The sequence below is a fragment of the Rhinatrema bivittatum genome, chromosome 15 (genome assembly GCF_901001135.1).
Source record: "Rhinatrema bivittatum chromosome 15, aRhiBiv1.1, whole genome shotgun sequence".
Lineage (NCBI taxonomy): Eukaryota > Metazoa > Chordata > Amphibia > Gymnophiona > Rhinatrematidae > Rhinatrema > Rhinatrema bivittatum.
The window spans coordinates 58631093-58649892 of record NC_042629.1 but is presented as its reverse complement, the minus strand read 5'-3'; the positions used below and the strand labels follow the sequence as shown (position 1 = coordinate 58649892).

General features: G+C 43.1%; 1 protein-coding gene across 6 annotated transcripts in view; it reads left to right on the top strand.

The window, feature by feature from the left end:
- The window catches only part of EIF4G3 (eukaryotic translation initiation factor 4 gamma 3), a 523222-nt gene that overhangs the window by 156793 nt on the left and 347629 nt on the right, over nucleotides 1-18800 (top strand). For all 6 annotated transcript variants that reach the window (XM_029579175.1, XM_029579173.1, XM_029579174.1 and 3 more), the window contains exons 2-3: nucleotides 1584-1662; nucleotides 15983-16114. In XM_029579175.1, the coding sequence (XP_029435035.1) occupies nucleotides 1584-1662; nucleotides 15983-16114 (211 nt within the window). The remainder of the gene's footprint in view (nucleotides 1-1583; nucleotides 1663-15982; nucleotides 16115-18800) is intronic.

The window sequence follows — 18800 nt, the reverse complement described above, 5'->3', positions numbered from 1 at the left end:
TTTTATCGCGGCAGCTCATTAACGTATAGCATCGGGCGCGCGTTAGAAAATGGGTGCTGAGTACGAGCGTCCGTTTTAACGCACGTCTTATTGCGTCGGCCCTTGTGTTGGTAATCTAGGGAAAATGTAAGCTAGCATTGCTGCCCATGTTCCCTTTCTGAGCTGAAGCGAGGCAAGGTTTGGCTCTTGTTCAGCTGGAGAGGAAGGTAACACGTGACCTTTAGGAAGAAAAGACAACCTCGTGTTTCCTTCTCATGTGATCGATGCAGCATCCTGTTGATAGAAAGGAAGTTTTGTTCCCTTGGATGATGCTGGTTCAGATGACGCCTGCTATAAAATGTGTAGATTCCTCTCCTCCCTGAACAGTTTAAAGATACAGTTTACCTCTTCTGTTAGCTTTGGGAGGGCAGCATTAGTTCTTCTGTTCTGGATGATTAAACAATTATTGTTTAATCATATGGAACAAAAGAACTAGTGCCGTTTTTTTTTTTAGCTCCTGTTCTATCATTTCCAGATACACGTGAGCCCAGAGTGCAGTGGATTGTGACTAACTATCCTAATAAAATCTGTAGGCAGCCGTGCTTTAAATCTGACTCTGCATGCATAAAAAGTAAGAGGGAGGTATTTTTTTTTGTTTCCCCGCTGTGTATACAGGTGTGATTTAATCTAAATGGCTTTCCTCTTAAAGAACCACATTTACAATAGTAGAGATAGAAGAGGTATTATCTTAATACCATGGTTCTGATTTAGTTTCAGGCCTTTTGCCAAAATTCATATGATATGTGAATGCTGCACTACTTTTAAAGTGTGACTGCTGAACAGATCTTTGATAGCTTAACTCTGGACTGATGAAAACTTCAGTGAGCTGCTGTCTTTGTTGTGCCCTGCTGGTTACAAATACAGAAGTCAATTATCAAAAATCACAAGTTTGCATGCAATGGAAGGTAGCTTGCTTGCTTGCTCGCTCTTTAAAACTGCTGGCAGTCCTCAGGCATGCCTTGGATGTGTGTGAAATTTTATTGCACAAAGGATGTTAAATGTTGTGAATTCTTTAAATTTGTCCCCATCCAAATTGAAAGACAGCTTTAAATAACACTGCCCACAGTGGGCGTAAAAGGTCAAGGTATTTGTTCCTAAAATACCTCCATCTTTTTATATGACTATGTCTGAATAACGCCTGGGGGAAAATATTTTGTGGCTAAAAAAGCAAGTGAAACTGTTACTAGAAAAGCAGCCTGGACTTTTTCTCTGCTTTCTCAGCTCCGATTGCGGCTAGGCGTACCTCGTTAAATCCAGATCTTTTCTTTTCTAACGCATTCCTTTAGGGAGCTGTGGTGGAGGAAATTCTGATGCCAAGATCCGTTTATTTTGTTACGTCTCACCTAACAGAATTTTCCTGTCCTGCCTCTGGATGTATGCACCAGGGAAGTCTATTCTGTCTGCTGCTGCCCGGGATTGGTGTGTGCCTGTGCCCAGTGGGTGGTTAAGTGTTTATGACATGCAATAATCTTTGTGCCCTGCCCCTTTTGTGTAGGGCACCGCTCTCCTGTTTGCTCTGTTCTCCTTAACACACTGCCTCTTAGGATTCCGCGAGGACCTGTACAGCAGAATTTGGATGATAGAATCTTCACGCCATCCGCAGTCTCCGCTGTGTACAGCACTGTAAGTATGTTTTTTGGCTCTCCGCTCCCAAAACATCAAGCTTAATTTGGTTGCTTTTCTCTCGTGTGTGTTTAGAGGAGACTTCAACCAGTGTGATACCTACTACAGTCTGTTAACTTGGTATGATAAGGGTGTAGGGTCCTTTTGTTTTCAGTTTTTACCCATAAATTCCTGGATTTTTCCCAAAGGTGACATTTGGTTTAAACTGATAATCGCCATGATTTTAGGCTGATTAACAAGCTGCTCCAAAGCTGCAGATGTAGCATTTCAAGGCCTCCAGCCAGTGTGGGCCAAAGCGCATGCTATGTTCCATGTCCCATTCAGTCTCCAGTGCCACCCATGCTGTGTTTCAACTCCTGCCTCCTCACCCTCCAAGTGGGAGAGAGAGACATGCTAAGCAGGGGATGGGGGTAGAGATGGGCATGTTGCTGAGTGGGTGGGTAGGAGAATCTGCTTTAATATTGTTATTGTCCTGGCTTCTGTCCACTAAAATAAACTCCATTATTTACCTGGAAAAATTAATCATAAATAAACATTGATAAATTCCCAGGAAAAATAAAGAACAATAAAAACCGAAAATGAAGGTCCCTAGATAAGTTACTGTATTACCAGAGTTGTAAACTTCACCCAGCATGCATCTGTGGAAATGATATTGATTCCTTTGGGGCATCATAAACAGAATCCTGGCATTGCTGATGTAGTGAATGTCTGTCTGAGATTAGAGATGCAGAGAAGAGGTTTCCCAAATTTAGTCCACAGTAATCTGTGCATCCGTGATCTGGGACCAAGTCAGAGTTGCCCTCACATAGTGAATTGTGCAGTTAAGACACGAGACACACGAAAGATCTTTTTGTTTGGTCTCTGTTGCCTGTAAAAGCTTTCTACTTATGTAATAGATTTTCTCAGATGGTTGACTGACTTAGGTTATTTAATAAGAGACAAATTGAGTAGGTATTGGTATTCAAGTTTTATTATAGTTGTACTCTAAACATAATAACAAGATAGTTTTATCAAAACAGGAAAAAGAATGATAGTAATTGTCTAAGGCACAGTGGGCTACAAGTTGGAAAATGTTTAATATTTCTATTTGCATTACACATATTGACACACTATACAAAATTATTTTTCCTCACCATCCAGCCAGACCAGTCCAGATGCATAGGTTATGTCGGCCAGCCATTAGATGGAGATTTCACATAACATCTTGTGCTTCACTCAGCCTGCTAGTAGTCTCTGTCTCCAGCAGATGGTCTTTTTCAGTATAGAATGGCTATCTCTCTTTCTCTTGTCTATCTCTGTCCAGATAAACTATAAAATTAAATAAATAACAGCAATTCCTTAGCATTTGGGTAAGTCAGTCCCAACGAGTGGGTTATGCACCTTTGCGAGCAGATGGAGACGGAACAAAAACTGATGTCACGGCTATATAGTCCTGCCTCGACATCGCCCACAAGTATTCTTTGTCTCCAGCAGATGGTGGACATGCATTTCCCTTCTGGGGATCGTCTGAGAGTAAAAAAAAAAAAATGTGAAAAGAGATGTCTATGTAGCACTGCTTGCCTCCTGAAGTGATACCGTACAATCCCTTTCTCAGTGCCTCGGTCCGGTAGTCTTGACTAGTGTGGACCTAAATTCCAGTTAGTGGTTGCAGGCCGAGATAGGCTTGGCGGTGAAGGCTTTAGCCCTCTCCCCCTGTAGCTGGGACCTGTTTCTTCTCTCAGCCAGGGAGGGCTGAGCTCAGGTAAACGTTTTTAACTTTATTTAAAAAAAAAAAAAAAAAAAGTCAGTGACAGGAAGACTGCAGAAGGGTCTATTTCCTCTGCGTTTGTCTGTCCTGCTCACTTCTCTGGGGAGTTCTGTGAGATGAGAGAGTGCAGGCATGGCAGGTTGAACAGCTGTTTGGCCAGACCATGCTTTCAGACTTCCCATTTTGGTGCATGTTTTTTTTGCTGCAGATCGGCATGCACTTGTGTGTCCGGATGAGCGCCCGTTCTTGTTTGTCCGTGCAGTTGAGTGTTCTTCCTTCTGGGCGCATATCTTATGTGCCCAGTTTAGGCGTCTGTCCTGGATGCCTTAAACATGTGGAAAAGCTAGGCGTGAGCCTTCGGGTTTTGTGCTTAAAGCAGGGTGCCCGTTGGGAAGAAACCTAAGCACCTATCTGTGCTGCCTGGATTTGCCTCTTTCTGATTTTGCCGATGATGGTCCATCTCCTCGGTCAGACTGATTGGTCTATAGTTTCCTGGATCACCTCTGGAGCACTTTTCAAAGATTGAGGTTACATTGGCCACCTTCCAATTTTTGGGTACAAAGGACGATTTTAATGATAAATTAGAAATTACTAGTGATTTGCAGTTTAATTTTTGATTTCTTTCAGAATTCTGATGTGTATACCATCTAGTCTGGGTGATTTGGTACTCTTTAGTTTAATCTTCCCTTTTGCATGTTCCAGGTTCAATGTGACTTGTTTCAGTTCTTTTGGGCTCTGCAAACGTTAGATTGCAAAGGAGCTCTGGCCCTCTATTTAGAACGCTCAGCAGCCATAGACAGTCCACCCAACTATTCATATCTTTTGATAAGAATAGAATGGGGGTTGCAGTGGGCAAACAGACCATATCCAACTCCCTAGCAGACTGCATCTCATTTTTCTTTGTGCAATCGGGCCTTCAGCTAGAAGACAGAGTTAAAGCTCATTCTGTGAGAGCTATGGCGGCTTCAGTGGCCCACTTAAGGGTGGTTCCCTTCATCAAAATCTGCAGGGCTGCGACTTGGAGCTCCTTACACATGTTCGCCATCCATTACTGCTTGGACAAGGATGATCGACAAGATGGTAGATTCGGTCAATCTGTTCTACGCAATCTCTTCTAGACTTAAACCCAACTTGACCTACCTAAGGACCCCTGGTTGGGACCAGGCTGTCTCCCTACTGACCAACAGTACCACAGTTGTGCCCATTGGCACCTTATTCAGTACTTGTTGGTCTTCGTTGTTGCTGGGAACAGCCTGGAGCTTGGTATTCACTCATCTGTGAGGGCTACCATTCTGCTTGTCCTAGGAGAAAACGCAGTTGCTTACCTGTAACAGGTATTCTCCTAGGACAGCAGGATGTTAGACCTCAGGAAACTCACCCGCCACCCCGCAGAGTTGGATTCTCATTCGTTTTGTTTTATTTTTTTTTTGCTCTTATTTTTCTATATTAACAAGTTGTGTCCGATCACCAGACACGACTTGCACCCTTCTTCAAAAAACCTAAAAGCATGGTATACCGCTGAGTTAAAAATAATGAAAAATAAACTCAGACAGAGAGAGAGAATCTGGCATAAAGACCCCTCACCTCAATATGCCGCCATCTACAAATCTGCTCTTCACTGCTATAGACTCTCCACCCTCAAGTCCAAACGTGACTTTTACGCCTCTAAAATACATGAATATATGTTCAACCCCAAAGCCCTTTTCTCCTATGTTGCGAATCTCACCAAATCTGCCTCTCCCCCAACCCTGACAATGAAGCGAGCAGCAAATGTGAAGAACTAGCACGCTTCTTCCACAAAAAAATTGCAAATATCCTCCTCAGATTCCCTCTTACCCCTCATCCCACTCCCTCCGACACAAGCATAACCTCTGCCATCCTTAACTCCCTTGACCTCACCTCCTCCAAGAAATCAAATCAATTCTTAAAAAGATCAAACCCACATCCCACCCAACAGATTCCATCCCCACTAAAGCCCTCCTAACTATTCCAAGCACCATTGCCAAACCGCTCGCCAACATCATCAATTGCTCCCTCTCCTCAGGCATAGTACTAGACACACTCAAGCATGCAGTGGTCAAACCCCTGCTCAAAAAACCTTCATTGGACCAAATTGACCCATCCAATTTCCGTCCTATTTCAAACCTCCCATTTATCTCCAAAATCATGGAAAAGGTTGTCAACTCCCAACTCATGGACTACCTTGAAATTAACAATATTCTATACCCTTCACAATTCTGCTTTCGCAAGAACTTCAACACCGAAACCCTTCTACTCACTCTCACCGACCACCTCCTCAGAGGCATGGACCAAGGCCACTGCTACATAATTGTCTTCCTTGACATCTCCTCGGCGTTGGATACAATAAGCCACAACCATCTCCTCTCCCGCCTATCGGACATAGGCATCTCTGGTTCAGCCCTTCAGTGGTTCACATCCTACCTGTCCAACAGACAATTCTCAGTCAAAATAGGCAACGCTGAATCCAGTCACTACGCCCTCTCTCAAGGAGTTCCCCAAGGTTCCTCTCTCTCATCCACCTTTATTCAATATCTACCTCACACCCCTCTGCCAGCTTCTATCCAACCTTGGTCTCAAATTCTACCTATATGCCGATGACGTCCAAATCATCATACCCATTCATGAATCTATCTCCGAATCTCTAAAATTCTGGGAGAAATGCCTTGCTTCCATTAATACACTTCTCACAAATCTCCACCTTGCCTTAAACACCACCAAGACAGAACTGCTCTTCATATCCCAACACCAAAGCCCCAGACCTGCCCTTACAAATGACTCGGCATACAGCTCCATCTCCGCTCAGCACTATGTACGAGACCTTGGTGTCCTGATTGACCAGCAACTGAACCTAAAAAAATACATCAATGCAATTCTCAAGGAAGGTTTCTTTAAGCTCAAAGTCAGGAAAAAAACTAAAACCCTTACTCCATACCCATGATTTCCGTACCGTCATTCAGGCCACCCTCTCATCCAAAATGGACTACTGCAACTCCCTACTCCTAGGTCTCCCCTATTCCACCTTAAAACCGTTTCAAATGCTCCAGAATGCGGTAGCGAGGACCATCACAAATGCCCACAAATCTGATCACATCACCCCTATTCTGAAAGACCTTCTTTGGCTCCCGATCCCCTCACGCATCCTCTATAAAACCCTCACTATTATGCACAAATCCATCTACAGACACGACGCCAACTGGCTTGATGAGCTGTTTTGTCTCACAATCTCTAACCGCCCCACCAGAGCAACCAGTAAAGGAACCCTCCACGTACCATCCCTCAAGAAGGCACACCTCACTTCTACGAGGGACCGAGCCTTCTCCATTGTTGGTCCTACCCGCTGGAACTTACTACGAACAAACCTCCGACTTGAGTCCTGTTCCTTCAAATTCAAAAATAAATTAAAGACTTGGCTCTTCAAACAGGCCTACCCTGATTAAATCCCCTAACCCTTCAACCTCTCGATGCAGCATTACCTGATCTGAACCCATATATACAGGCTTGAATAAAGTTATGTTCTCACTGTTTACCTGTTATCTTGTTTGCTTTTGCCGACTAATTTCTCATCATTGTTCTATGTAGCCCCATCCCCTGTACCTGTTTGATGTAATTTCCACCTCAGTTTTGATGTAAACCGATATGATGTATCTACTAATACCGGTATAAAAAAAGGTTTAAATAAATAAATATTACAAGACTGAAGGTAGAGCTCGCATGAATGTGCAGATAGTGGCATGCTGGGCATGCTCAGTGTGCCAATCAAAGCTTCTAGAAACTTTGACAAAAGTTTTCCGTGCTGGGCTCCATCTGATGATGTCACCCATCTGTGAAGATTAACATCCTGCCATCCTAGGAAAACACTTACATAAGAAGAACATAAGAACATGCCATACTGGGTCAGACCAAGGGTCCATCAAGCCCAGCATCCTGTTTCCAATAGTGGCCAATCCAGGCCATAAGAACCTGGCAAGTACCCAAAAATCTCTATTTCATATTACCGTTGCTAGTAATAGCAGTGGCTATTTTCTAAGTCAGCTTAATTAATAGCAGGTAATGGACTTCTCCTCCAAGAACTTATCCAATCCATTTTTAAACACAGCTATACTAACTGAACTAACCACGTCCTCTGGCAACAAGTTCCAGAGTTTTATTGTGCGTTGAGTGAAGAAGAACTTTCTCCGATTAGTTTTAAATGTGCCAAATGCTAACTTCATGGAGTGCCCCCTAGTCTTTCTATTATCTGACCTCTCATGATTTTAAACACCTCTATCATATCCCTCCTCCGCCGTCGCTTCTCCAAGCTGAAAATTCCTAACCTCTTTAGTCTTTCCTCATAGGGGAGCTGTTTCATTCCCCTTATCAGTTTGGTCGCCCTTCTCTGTACCTTCTCCATCGCAATTATATCTTTTTTGAGATGCGGCGACCAGAATTGTACACAGTATTCAAGGTGCAGTCTCACCATGGAGCAATACAGAGGCATTATGACATTTTCCATTTTATTCACCATTCCCTTCCTAATAATTCCCAACATTCTGTCAGAGCACACTGTACTGTATCGGCCTGTATGTTAGTTGTATTAACAATCTGTTTATCACTTGACGAGGTAATCTGTAATTGTCTAACTTGGTTTGTTCTTTACTGCAAGGCACATGGGCTGCTTTTGCTTTCTTTTTTGATCTTTTCTATCAGATGCTCTGATTCCACTGATCCTTTAGTATTCTTCAAAGATACCTCTGTTCAAGCCATGTGCTGCTGAGTGACTGTCAGCTTTCCCCTTAGAGCAGCTTTTAAACTAGAATAATCTCCTTTTTAAAGGTTAATGCCAGCAGCCTAGTTCCACCCATCTTTTCTGAATAGGCTCCCCCTTCCCCAAAAATATTTGCCCAGTTACCAACAAACCTAAAACCCTCTTCTTTGCACCATCATCTCATCCATGCATTGAGTCTCTGGAGCTCTGTCTACCTCTGGAGTCCTGAGCATGGAATGTGGAGAATTTCAAAGAATGCTATCCTGAAGGTTCTAGATTTCTATTTTCTACCAAAATTTGGTTTACAGAACCTCCCTACTGTACTTTCCTATGTCTTTGGTGCTTACATGTACCACGACAGCTGGCTCCTCTTCTGCACTGTCTAAAATCTTATCTAGATGATGATTGAGGTCCACTGCCTTCTTATCAAGTAGGCAAGTTACCAAGCGATCCTCACATCCTCCAGCTATCTATGACCTAGATTTATCATTTTGCTATAAATATAGCAAAAATAGTGCCTGCAATATAAAAAAAATATTGGGGTTACATTAGCTATCCTCCAGTCTTCAGGTACAATGGATTTGATAAAGGACCCTGTAAATTCCTAATAATCAAACCACCAGCTTTGATGGCCGACCTAACCCTTCCTTCCTGGGCACTAGCCCTTGGAATCTCATCAGTGCGAGAGGATAATGTCCTTGTACAGGATCACTTCCTGCTACCTCAAGGTGATGCTTTCCAACCAAGTGACCTTGTTCTTCCAAGGCAGCACAGGCACTGCCAGACTGGAGTTGGGACTTGGTTTCCATGTCCCTAAAGGTCTCCTCTATATACCTTTCCTACGTGCCTTAGCTCCTCCAGTTTTGCCACTTTAGCCTCCAGAGTTTCGACATTGCTTGTTCACAGAAAATGTAAAGTTACTTAACTGTAACAGGTGTTCTCTGAAGAAAGCAGGACAAATCAGCTGTGCAATTCCATCTTCTTCCCCTTAGTGTTGAAATTCAGTTATGGAAATGACTGAGGAGACTCGAGTGGGGCCAGTGCATGGGATCTCCCACACCTGCTCAGAACAGCTTTCTTTCTGAGCTCTGAGAGAATGTAGGTGCCTTTGGGTGATGATATGCCACTTATGAGGTTGATTTTTCCTGCTATCAGTGGTGAACATTTATTATAGATAAGCAACTTGAATTTCCTCTCTAGGCAGATGATAAAGCTTCCCATAGTCTTCTCCACCTTAAGAGCTGTATTGAGCATCTCCTTCTTGGTCAAGATATGTCCATTATAGGCTGCTGGAAGGGAAAAGCCTTAGTGGGGTGGGGTCCTTACGCATACTAAAATAGGATCTCTTGACAATTTGGATTCCCCTGCCTAATCCTCTGAGATTTTCTGTTATGCTATGGCCTGAGTGATCAGGACTTACATCTTGTTTCCTAAAAGGTCTGACCACTAAGGAATCCTCTCCTTCCATAAAAGGAATCTCCCCTATTTCCATCTCATTGTTTTGGGACACCAATAATCCTCCTCCTAAACCAAAACTGATCTGAGCAGGCTGTTCAAAGAATCCTTCTCATCCCACTCTGACTTCTCCTCCTAACTGGTTTTTTGGTTTGTTTTTTTTGGGAACAGAACTCACACCCTAAATCTGGGAGGAGGGAAGAGGTGGGGAAAGGCCCAGGAAAACCCACTGTAAGGAGGGCAGAAGAGGACCCCTTCCCCCCATCTCAAAAGGTGCATCATAGATTAGAAGGCCTACATTTCTGGATTGGCCTGACAGGACTCAAGGAAAGGAAATTAACAGGCAAGGTTACATTTCTCCATTTGTGGGCTGTAATGCTTTTAATTAGACTAACGGAAACATTATCCAGAGATGATTTGTATGAGCTTTTGAGGCCACACAGGGCCATTCTCCAGATATGACTATCTTGTCCTCTGGTGACCTTCACATTATATTGCACTGCAGAAGTTGTAAATCGGCAAAAGATTTAATTTTCTAGATTTATGAGCACATTTTATCGAATTAGACCATTCTTGCCTCAGGAGTTTTAAGAGATGTAGCCTCGTTTTCTCTCTGCCTTGCTTAGTGATGATGTTTTCTTAACACCAAGAGCAGATAGCTTTCCCTGGGGCAAAAAGCTTTGTGTTCCAGGCTGCACCTGCTGATATATACACACACAGTTGAATGGGGAGATGTCAATGTATTCAGTATGCTAATATTTAATCCCTTACTCTAGTGGTACACCCGATGATAGGATAATAGTTCCTTGAATCAAATAATTTCACTGCTATAATTCAGGACTATTAATTATGTGCTATTGTTTATAAAATATGACACACTGAATATTTCCTGGAAGTTTGATATGGGTTTCCCTTTTTCACAAGCACTAAAATATAACACAAACCTGTCAAAAGAGAAAGGGAGGAGTTTTTCATTGGAGTAATTACCCAAGAGCTGTACATCAAATGTTTGAGGCATATATATATATATATTATATCTAGATTCAGATATGACTTAAATCTAATATGAATTAAAGGGGAAGTATACTTTTAATATATCTTGTTCCTTACCTTACTTGAACTTGAGGACAGCAAGCAGTAAAAGTTGTTTTTTTATGTGGGTGGACTTTTTAAAAAAATTGCTTTGTTTGCCGTGGGCATGTGGATCCCAAAACCTACAATCTTGTCGCCTTATGTTGGCTGATAACAGAATGTACCCCAAGATGCTTATGACTGTCTACCATCATTCCATCAGAGTGCTATTTCAGCTGCAGATAGTGATACTCCCCAGAGATACCTCCTTACTACCACTTCTCAGCACTCATTTCTTCAGCCATAGATGCTTCATGGCCCCTGCACACTGTCTCGTGCTTATTTGCACGCACATTTGCTTATACACCCCTCCTCTCCTCCACCCTCCAGCTGTCGCCTCTCAGCAGCACCCCCTCTAGATGCCGCTGCTCATCTTTCTTGGTGTCCCCCATCCTTACAATCAGCTGCTGTTGCTCCTCCTAAGCCTTCTATGCCCCATTGCATATCCTCAGGAGCCCCCGGCCTTTCTGCCTTGCCTTACTGGAAAAAGAGTACATTCCTGTCTATGGTGGTGTAATCAGCTTGGAGGAGACAGACAGGGCAAGTCTGGTGGGTTCTGACAAGAACAGAGACAAGTGGACTTCTGCCTGCATTGGCCACCTCCCCTTGAGTGGAGTTCTCAGGATAATGGGAAACACAAGGCACACACTAAGATAATGTAGAACCCAAACCTGGTGATATGAAGGCACCCACAAAAGCAAGGCAGGACCACTGCAGGAAAACCTATAGATAAGGCATGCACAGAAGCAGTGGAAGTCCACTGCAGAAGGCCTAGAAACATGAAACTGGGACCAAACCAGAACATGGGAATACAAAATATAGGACGAAACGTAAGACCAAGCTCTGGTGAGGTGCAAATTGTGATCCTGGAATATATCTGTTTCCAGACAGGAACAAGATATCTAACTGCAGGAAGTATGATCTGTAGAACTGGGAAGACTGAACAACTAGTCCAAAGGGGTCCACTGAAGCCCTCTGCTGGTTGGAGGCAAGAGCAGTCCTTCCGGGCCTCACTCTTCCCTTGCAGATGAATCATTCTGCTGGCCTGTCATCTCTTGCCTGTTCTTGTCCCTGTTTCTTACTTATGCTCTGATCCCTGTTTCTTGTAGGAGGCTTCCTCAGTGATGCTAAAATACATGCATTTGAACACCCCACTGCACCATGACATCTGCTTTACCCAACAACTTTTGCAACAGAAAGCACAAAGATATTAAAATAACTTACAGGAAAAATAGAAAATTGCTCTACAAGGGCTTCTGCTGACCAATTCTAGCAAATGAAAAATGCAAAAAGTTTATAAAGGAAATGACAGATTCTAGGTAAGCCATCAATAAGGGACTTAATCTTGAAAAAAACACTGTTTAATTGTACTCCATTAGTCTATCACAGATATTTTGGGCAATACAAATTCATGAAACATTTTAGTAAATAATTTTGTGGACAGGACATATTAGTGCAGGAGTGCTACAAGCCAGGAGTGAGGTACATTGGCAGAACTGTGCCTCTTGAAGACTCAGTACTAGGACAGAAGAGAGCACTGCTATGTAGGACTGAAGTAAATGGGTAGAGCTGTGAGTAGAGTTTCAGTACTGGAATGGCAAAGTAGGTGCTGCAAGTCAGTGTTGATTTTAAGATTGATGTGCATAGTCAGATTTGTGTATGTTGAACGGGTGGTGTGTGCTTAGGAGCTACTTCATTTTATTGGAAACATTAATTTCCTGGTTTCATGAACAATAAAGTCATTACAATTCTCGAAAAAGAGATAGGGGAAAGGATCTTCTCTGGAGCAGTTTGCCCGGATCTCATCAGCCATGAATAAAATATACTACCCCTGATTGAGCTGGATGTTCACTAGGATGGCGCTGCTCTCTGCATTGGTGGAGGGCTGGAAGGGAATTGGGGCCGGAGGGTGCTGGAAGCCAATAGAGATGGGTGGGAGGGAGAAAAAAGGGGGGAAAAAAATGGATAAAGTGCGTAGCTTGCTGGGCAGACTGGATGGGCCGTTGGTCTTCTTCTGCCGTCACTTCTATGTTTCTATGTTTCTATAAGACATAAGATTTGCCCTACTGGGTCAGACCAAAGATCCATTAAGCCCAATATCCTGTTTCCAACAATGGCCAATCCAGGTTCTGAAGTACCTGGTAGGATCACAAAGGTTAGATTGATTCCATTCTTCTTATCCCAGGGATAAGCACGGGATTCCTGAAACTCCACCTTAATAATGGTTTGTTTTTTTCCTCGAGGAACTTGTCCAAACCTTTTTTAAATGCAGCTACACTAATAGCTTTCACCATATCCTCTGGCAGTGAATGCCAGAGTTTAATTATGCATTGAGTAAAAAAAAAAAAGTCTTATTTTAAATATACAACTTAGTAACTTCATTGTGTATCCCCTAGTCTTTATACTTTTTTGACAGAGTAAACAACAGATTCATGTTTTCTTGCTCTACTCAACTCATTTTATAAATGTCTGTCATATCTCCCCTCAGCCGTTTCTTCTCCAAGTTGGAGCTCTAACTTCTTTAGCCTTTTCTCATAGGGAAATCATTCCATCATCATCTTTATCATTTTGGTCTTTCTTCTCTGCACCTTTTCTATTTCTGCTATATCTTAAGATGTGGTGACCAGAACTGTATACATTTATAAATATTTTAAAAAACAATGGTCCCATAACAGAACCCATTCACCTTTCTCCATTGAGAAAATTTACCATTTAGCCCTATTTTGTTTTCTATCCTTTAACCAGTTCCCAGTTTACAATAAGACACTGCCCCCCTTTCCCATGACTTTTTTTTAAATTCCTGAGAAGTCTCGCATGCTTTCTGGAAATCCAGATATAGTATATATATCCAGATATCCTAGCGATATTAAGTCAGAGGCACAAAGAATAAATAAAGAAAAAAATACAAAAAAGAAAAAAATCTGCCTGCCAGTCGGCGGGTAGAAAAATGGATGCTCAATTTTGCCGGTGTCCGTTTTTCTAACCCGTGACTGTCGGCGGGTTTGAAAACCGATGCCGGTAAAATTAAGCATCTGTTTTCAGACCTGCTGACAGCCGCCTCTTTCGCTAATAAAGAGGCACTGGGGACGTGCTATTGTCCCTAGCGCCTCCTTATTAGTTCCCGGCCTCATTTAAAGAATCACGCGCCCAGAAGAGGTGCCTGGGCGCACTCAACTCAGAGCGCCGACTCTCCCACACCTTTTATTCAATCGGCCTGTTTGTGCATTGTCTAGTAAGTGTTGACACACGCAACTTAGAAAACCACATGACCTCTTTTTCTCAATATTTTGAAGGGATCCTCTGCTCTAGATGTCCATTCTTTAATCATTTGTTAGACTTCTATCTTTTTTTTTTCTGTTTTTCATATTTTTTTGTTCTCTAACATTTTTTCTTGTTAAGCATTTTTAGCTTTCAGTATTTTTTGTTGTCATAACTATGTTCATTATTCTGGGTCATGAACTGCTTCAGACCGAGCATGAATTTGGCCACTCTCTCTGACGTGTGAAGTTTCAAAATCTTGTTTTGCCTGTTTTTCATTGTGAGATGTTAAGAAGTTGGCCACCAACTTCAAGAAATGTTGAAAGATGCCTCTTGTGGCTCTCACAGATTTTTTACCAGTGTCTTGATTTAGGCTACAACAGTGCTGGATGCTGAATTTCTCCTTGAGCTGGATGGGCCCAGCAAAAAAAAGGTTTGTGCCTATCTGACTCAGAAGAATAAACTGAGCTCTGTGCTGGCTCTGAAGCCCAGTGTAAAAATACAGGCACTGTAAAAACTTCAGCTTGTGGTTCTGGCCTGTCAGAGCAGCCCACAGCTGCTTTAATGGCTTGTCGTGGAGCCAGGCCCCGGAACCTTTTTAGATCTAATCTAGCATGGGTGAGAAGGGGAGGGGTGGGAATGGAGCCACTGAAATCCAAATTCCTCATCCCTGGTCTAGCATGGATGGATTGAAATTACATCCGAGACCTTGTAGTCTGCTGCTCACCCAGTAGTTGGCATCGGTGGGACTTGACACATTGACAGAGACATTTAGGGGTTACATTTGAAGTGACCTCACTGATAGCTGCTGTAAAGTCTGTTAGCAGAAAGTGAAGCGAGCATTTGCAGAAGCATGATGCAGGACGCAGTTGACAGGCCTTATTAATTTTGTGACTTGTATTACAACATGACTGAGTTTCATACAAGAGTTGGGTAGGGAAGAAGAAAATTAGCATCACTGTAATGCCCCTCACCTCTGATCCGAAGTGACTCTGGCATAGCCTCTGGCAGCATGCTGTTCCTAGGACCTGGAATAGAACTTCCTCCAACTCTGAACTGCCTTAATAGGTCCCCTAGCTGGGACTTCCTGTGGCTCTGGCTGATGTCACATCCTCCAGGAAGTCTCTTGAAACCAGCAGCATCCTTAGCAACAGGTCTCCTGGTGCCCTTGTGGGTCAGTTGTGTGTTGCTTTCCTTGACTTGTTCCTGCCTTGTACCTTGTTGCTTGTGATTTCTTGCCTTGTCCCTTCTTCCTCTGTGCTCTGTTTGTTATCCAGTTTCTTGCCTGCCAGTTCTCATTCCCGTTCCTGCTTGTTTTGCCTGGCTTGTCTGTTCTATTTGTCTCAGACCTGACTACCTGGATTCTGACCCTGGCTGTCCCCTGACCACCTGCTGTCTGCTGCCTGCTTTGACCTCTGGCCTGTTACCCGTTCTGCTGCCTGCCACAACCCTTGCTTAGATCAGACTCTCTCAGCATAGCCCTAGAGACACACTTAAGTCCTGCTGGCTGCCAGAACCCAAGGGCTCAACTTGTGGTGGAGGTGGCTGGTATAGTGAAACTTCAGCTGGTCCTGCCTATGGGCTTCTCTACCAGCTGCCAGTGTAGACCTGGTGAACTTGCTCACTAGGTGGCACCAACCACACTGCAGCCATAAGGGTCCATTTCCTTTGAAAGTGTTACGATTACCGTTTGTTCCTTTTAAGTTAAAGTTAACAATGCAAATATTAAGGAAAGTGGTGTGAAATCTTTAGGTAGACTAGATCTCTGTTTATGCTTTGGAAGTTGGGTCCAATATTCTCAGAACAGCTTGAACTTCTCCCTTCTTTCTACTCCCCCTGCCTAAATAAATATACTACATAATTCAGTTTGCAGACAGAGGTGCCTAAGAAGTGTTCAGGGATGCAGTGTTCAGAGTTGATATAGCTTTGATTGCTAATCTACTTTGCTGTCTGTTTTCTGGCAGGTTGCAGCACAGGTAGCAAGACAACCGGGTGCTCCTGCCCCTTCGCCATACTCGACACATGAAATTAGCAAGGGGCACCCAAATCTAGCTGCAACACCCCCAGGGCATGCCTCGTCCCCTGGACTTTCACAGGTAAGAACTAGAGCTTGCTAAGATACAGATCTTTCAGAGTATGTGCAGCTGGGAAACATTAAATTTCGTGGGTCCTGTCCTTTAAATGTCTTAAAAATGGTTGACTCTACGATATAAATTTCTTTGGCCTCTGAAGCGAATATTGCATAATGTGGCACTAGGCTGTGATTATTCCAGAATGTTTATGTACAGATATTGATTTTTGTTATCGTAATGCTTCAGCATAATTGACTTGCCCATTAATGCATAGCCCTGATTTATAACACTACACACCTTATGGAGGATAAACGTCTTGTATGCTTGTCAGGGAACATTTCAGAATAGCCAGTTCTTGAGTCAGCTAGGCTGAAATACTGCTGACCCTCTCAAGCAGTATGATCCTGGGCATTTATGTCGACATGTGAAAACTCCTGAACATGACATTTGGTGGTTGGGGAGGAGAAGAAGGTACTGCAAGCTTTCATTGACTGTATTGCGGGAGCATTCATTTTAGAACACCTGTTCCTAAAGGTCACCTAGAGTCAGAAGAAAAGGCTGACTGTGTTGTAGTCTTGAAAGTGGCACAACCTCATGATTGAGAAGATGTGAAGCAAGGCTACATGGACAATAGTACAATATGGATATGGTATTCTAGACTGACTTTTTCTCAGTGCACTCATCTTGCATTTACATAAAATGTGAGTAATCATAACATTGAGCAAATTGACAAAGAGAGGAAGTAATGGCAGTAAAATATGGTTTTGAATACAAAAGTATGACTGTTAGTCTAATACAGTACTATCTTTATAACTGAATAAAGTTTTAACCCCTAAAGTAATTTTTATTCAGTATTTGTTACAATCCAGTTTGGCTTCAGCAGTCTTATTTATTAGCAGATTGATGTCTTCTGCCCATCAAACTATAAAGCATGGTGATTTTATGTTGAGGTGCTTAGTTGTGGGCATATAACATTAGTATATAGGGCTGTAGATCCTATGGATATTTACAAAAAAACCCAAAACCTCCAATGTATAGCTAGTTATTTCTCCTGAGATAGGCTGAGATCCCCACTCAGGTTTTCTCCACTCTTTGACTTCTGTGCCCTATTAGAAAACAGTGTCTGCAAATTCTGTTAGGACTCCACCAGGGGGAGAGGAGGAGTCATGTGAACAAAATATTCCAATATATCGCTACCAGTTCGTGCTATCAAAGGCTCCCATAATGAGTCCTCCTTTCTTGGATCCCTTCTGCTGCTTCTCCTCACTGATTCTTCAAATTGGTCTGCTGGCGTGCTGAAGCCAGGATCCTCTTGCAGCAGTCCTCTGTGCCTTATATCTGTAAGTCAGTGTTTCCTGCCGTGCAGTTGAGCTCTGTCTGAAGAACTGCATTGCATTGATGGCATATCTGTCTGACCAGGGGCTAGGGTGACTTCTGTACTTGGTGCATCAGAAAATTTGCTGCTGCCATGTGATCTGAGCTGCCTCCCTAGCCTGACATCAATAAAGGCCAGGCTCAAAATGTCGTCTTTGACATGCTAACATTGAGCCAGCCTTTGATGATGCTGATGTCAGTCTGCGGGAGGTAGTTCAGACTGTTGGCAGCCCAGAGCAGGAGCAGAGCTTTACTTTATTGGTAACTGATGCCAGCAATTAGGAACAGTTCATGGCCATCTGCTGCCTGAGGCGAGGGTTAGGATAGGATGACATGCCCTCCCCCCCTCACCCCGCTGCTGCCCCTGCTAAGGTACCCAAAAGGGATGCACTCTCCAAGAGCCAGCCCACACAACTCACCATACAAAAGAAAATTCAAATTCTGGTATCACCTCATTAATAACCACACAAACACCTTTCAATGCCAGAAACATTTTGAAGTAGCACCTGGGAACTTTTAATTTTCAGTCATCCTGAGATTTGTTGTGGATTCGTGGAGAAAAGATGGAGGGGAGCAGAAACACAAACTTTATCTCACAAAACCCTCCTACCCTCTCTTCTTCTTATTCCCCTCTTCCACGTTCTCATTCCCCCTTCCCTCTGTCACTCACCCCTCCCTCCCACTCCTTCCCTCTCTCTCTCTCAGGTACACACACGCTGGCTCCTTCCCTTTTAACACTCATCCCTCCCTGCCACTCGCCTCATACCTTCCCTCTCAGTTGCTCAAACCATCCCTCCCACTCACAACCATACAGGGTCTCTTCTCACTGGGGAAGGATGGGAACCCCTCCAGCACATCACAATGGAGAGCAAAGGGGACAATATACCATACACTTTTATAATATAAACCCTTAACATGAACATTGACTAATTATTGTCTGCCCACTCCCACCCTTCAAAGATCAATAATGGACACTCCATTTGTCCAAACATCGATCCAACTACTTGTATTTATTGCTGTCAAACATCTAAATATGCAAAGTCCCCAGTTGTCAGTTAGAAGTAAAGAACAATACTATATCGATCCCTAGAGAGAGAGACTGTGTTTTGATATGAAGTAACCAAAATATATAAGGGAGTCCCCTCATGGATAATTTAGCACAGCACTTCTTGCCAGGGGAGAGAACGATTGCAGATATTTATCCCATATCTCTATAAACTGTAACTTTGATGAGTGGGTTTCTCATTTGAGTTCTTCTATTGACAGGGTTGCACCCCTGAAGCACTTTGTGATTTCTCGATCCAACACGAGAGTATTCCATCCTTGGAATACTCCC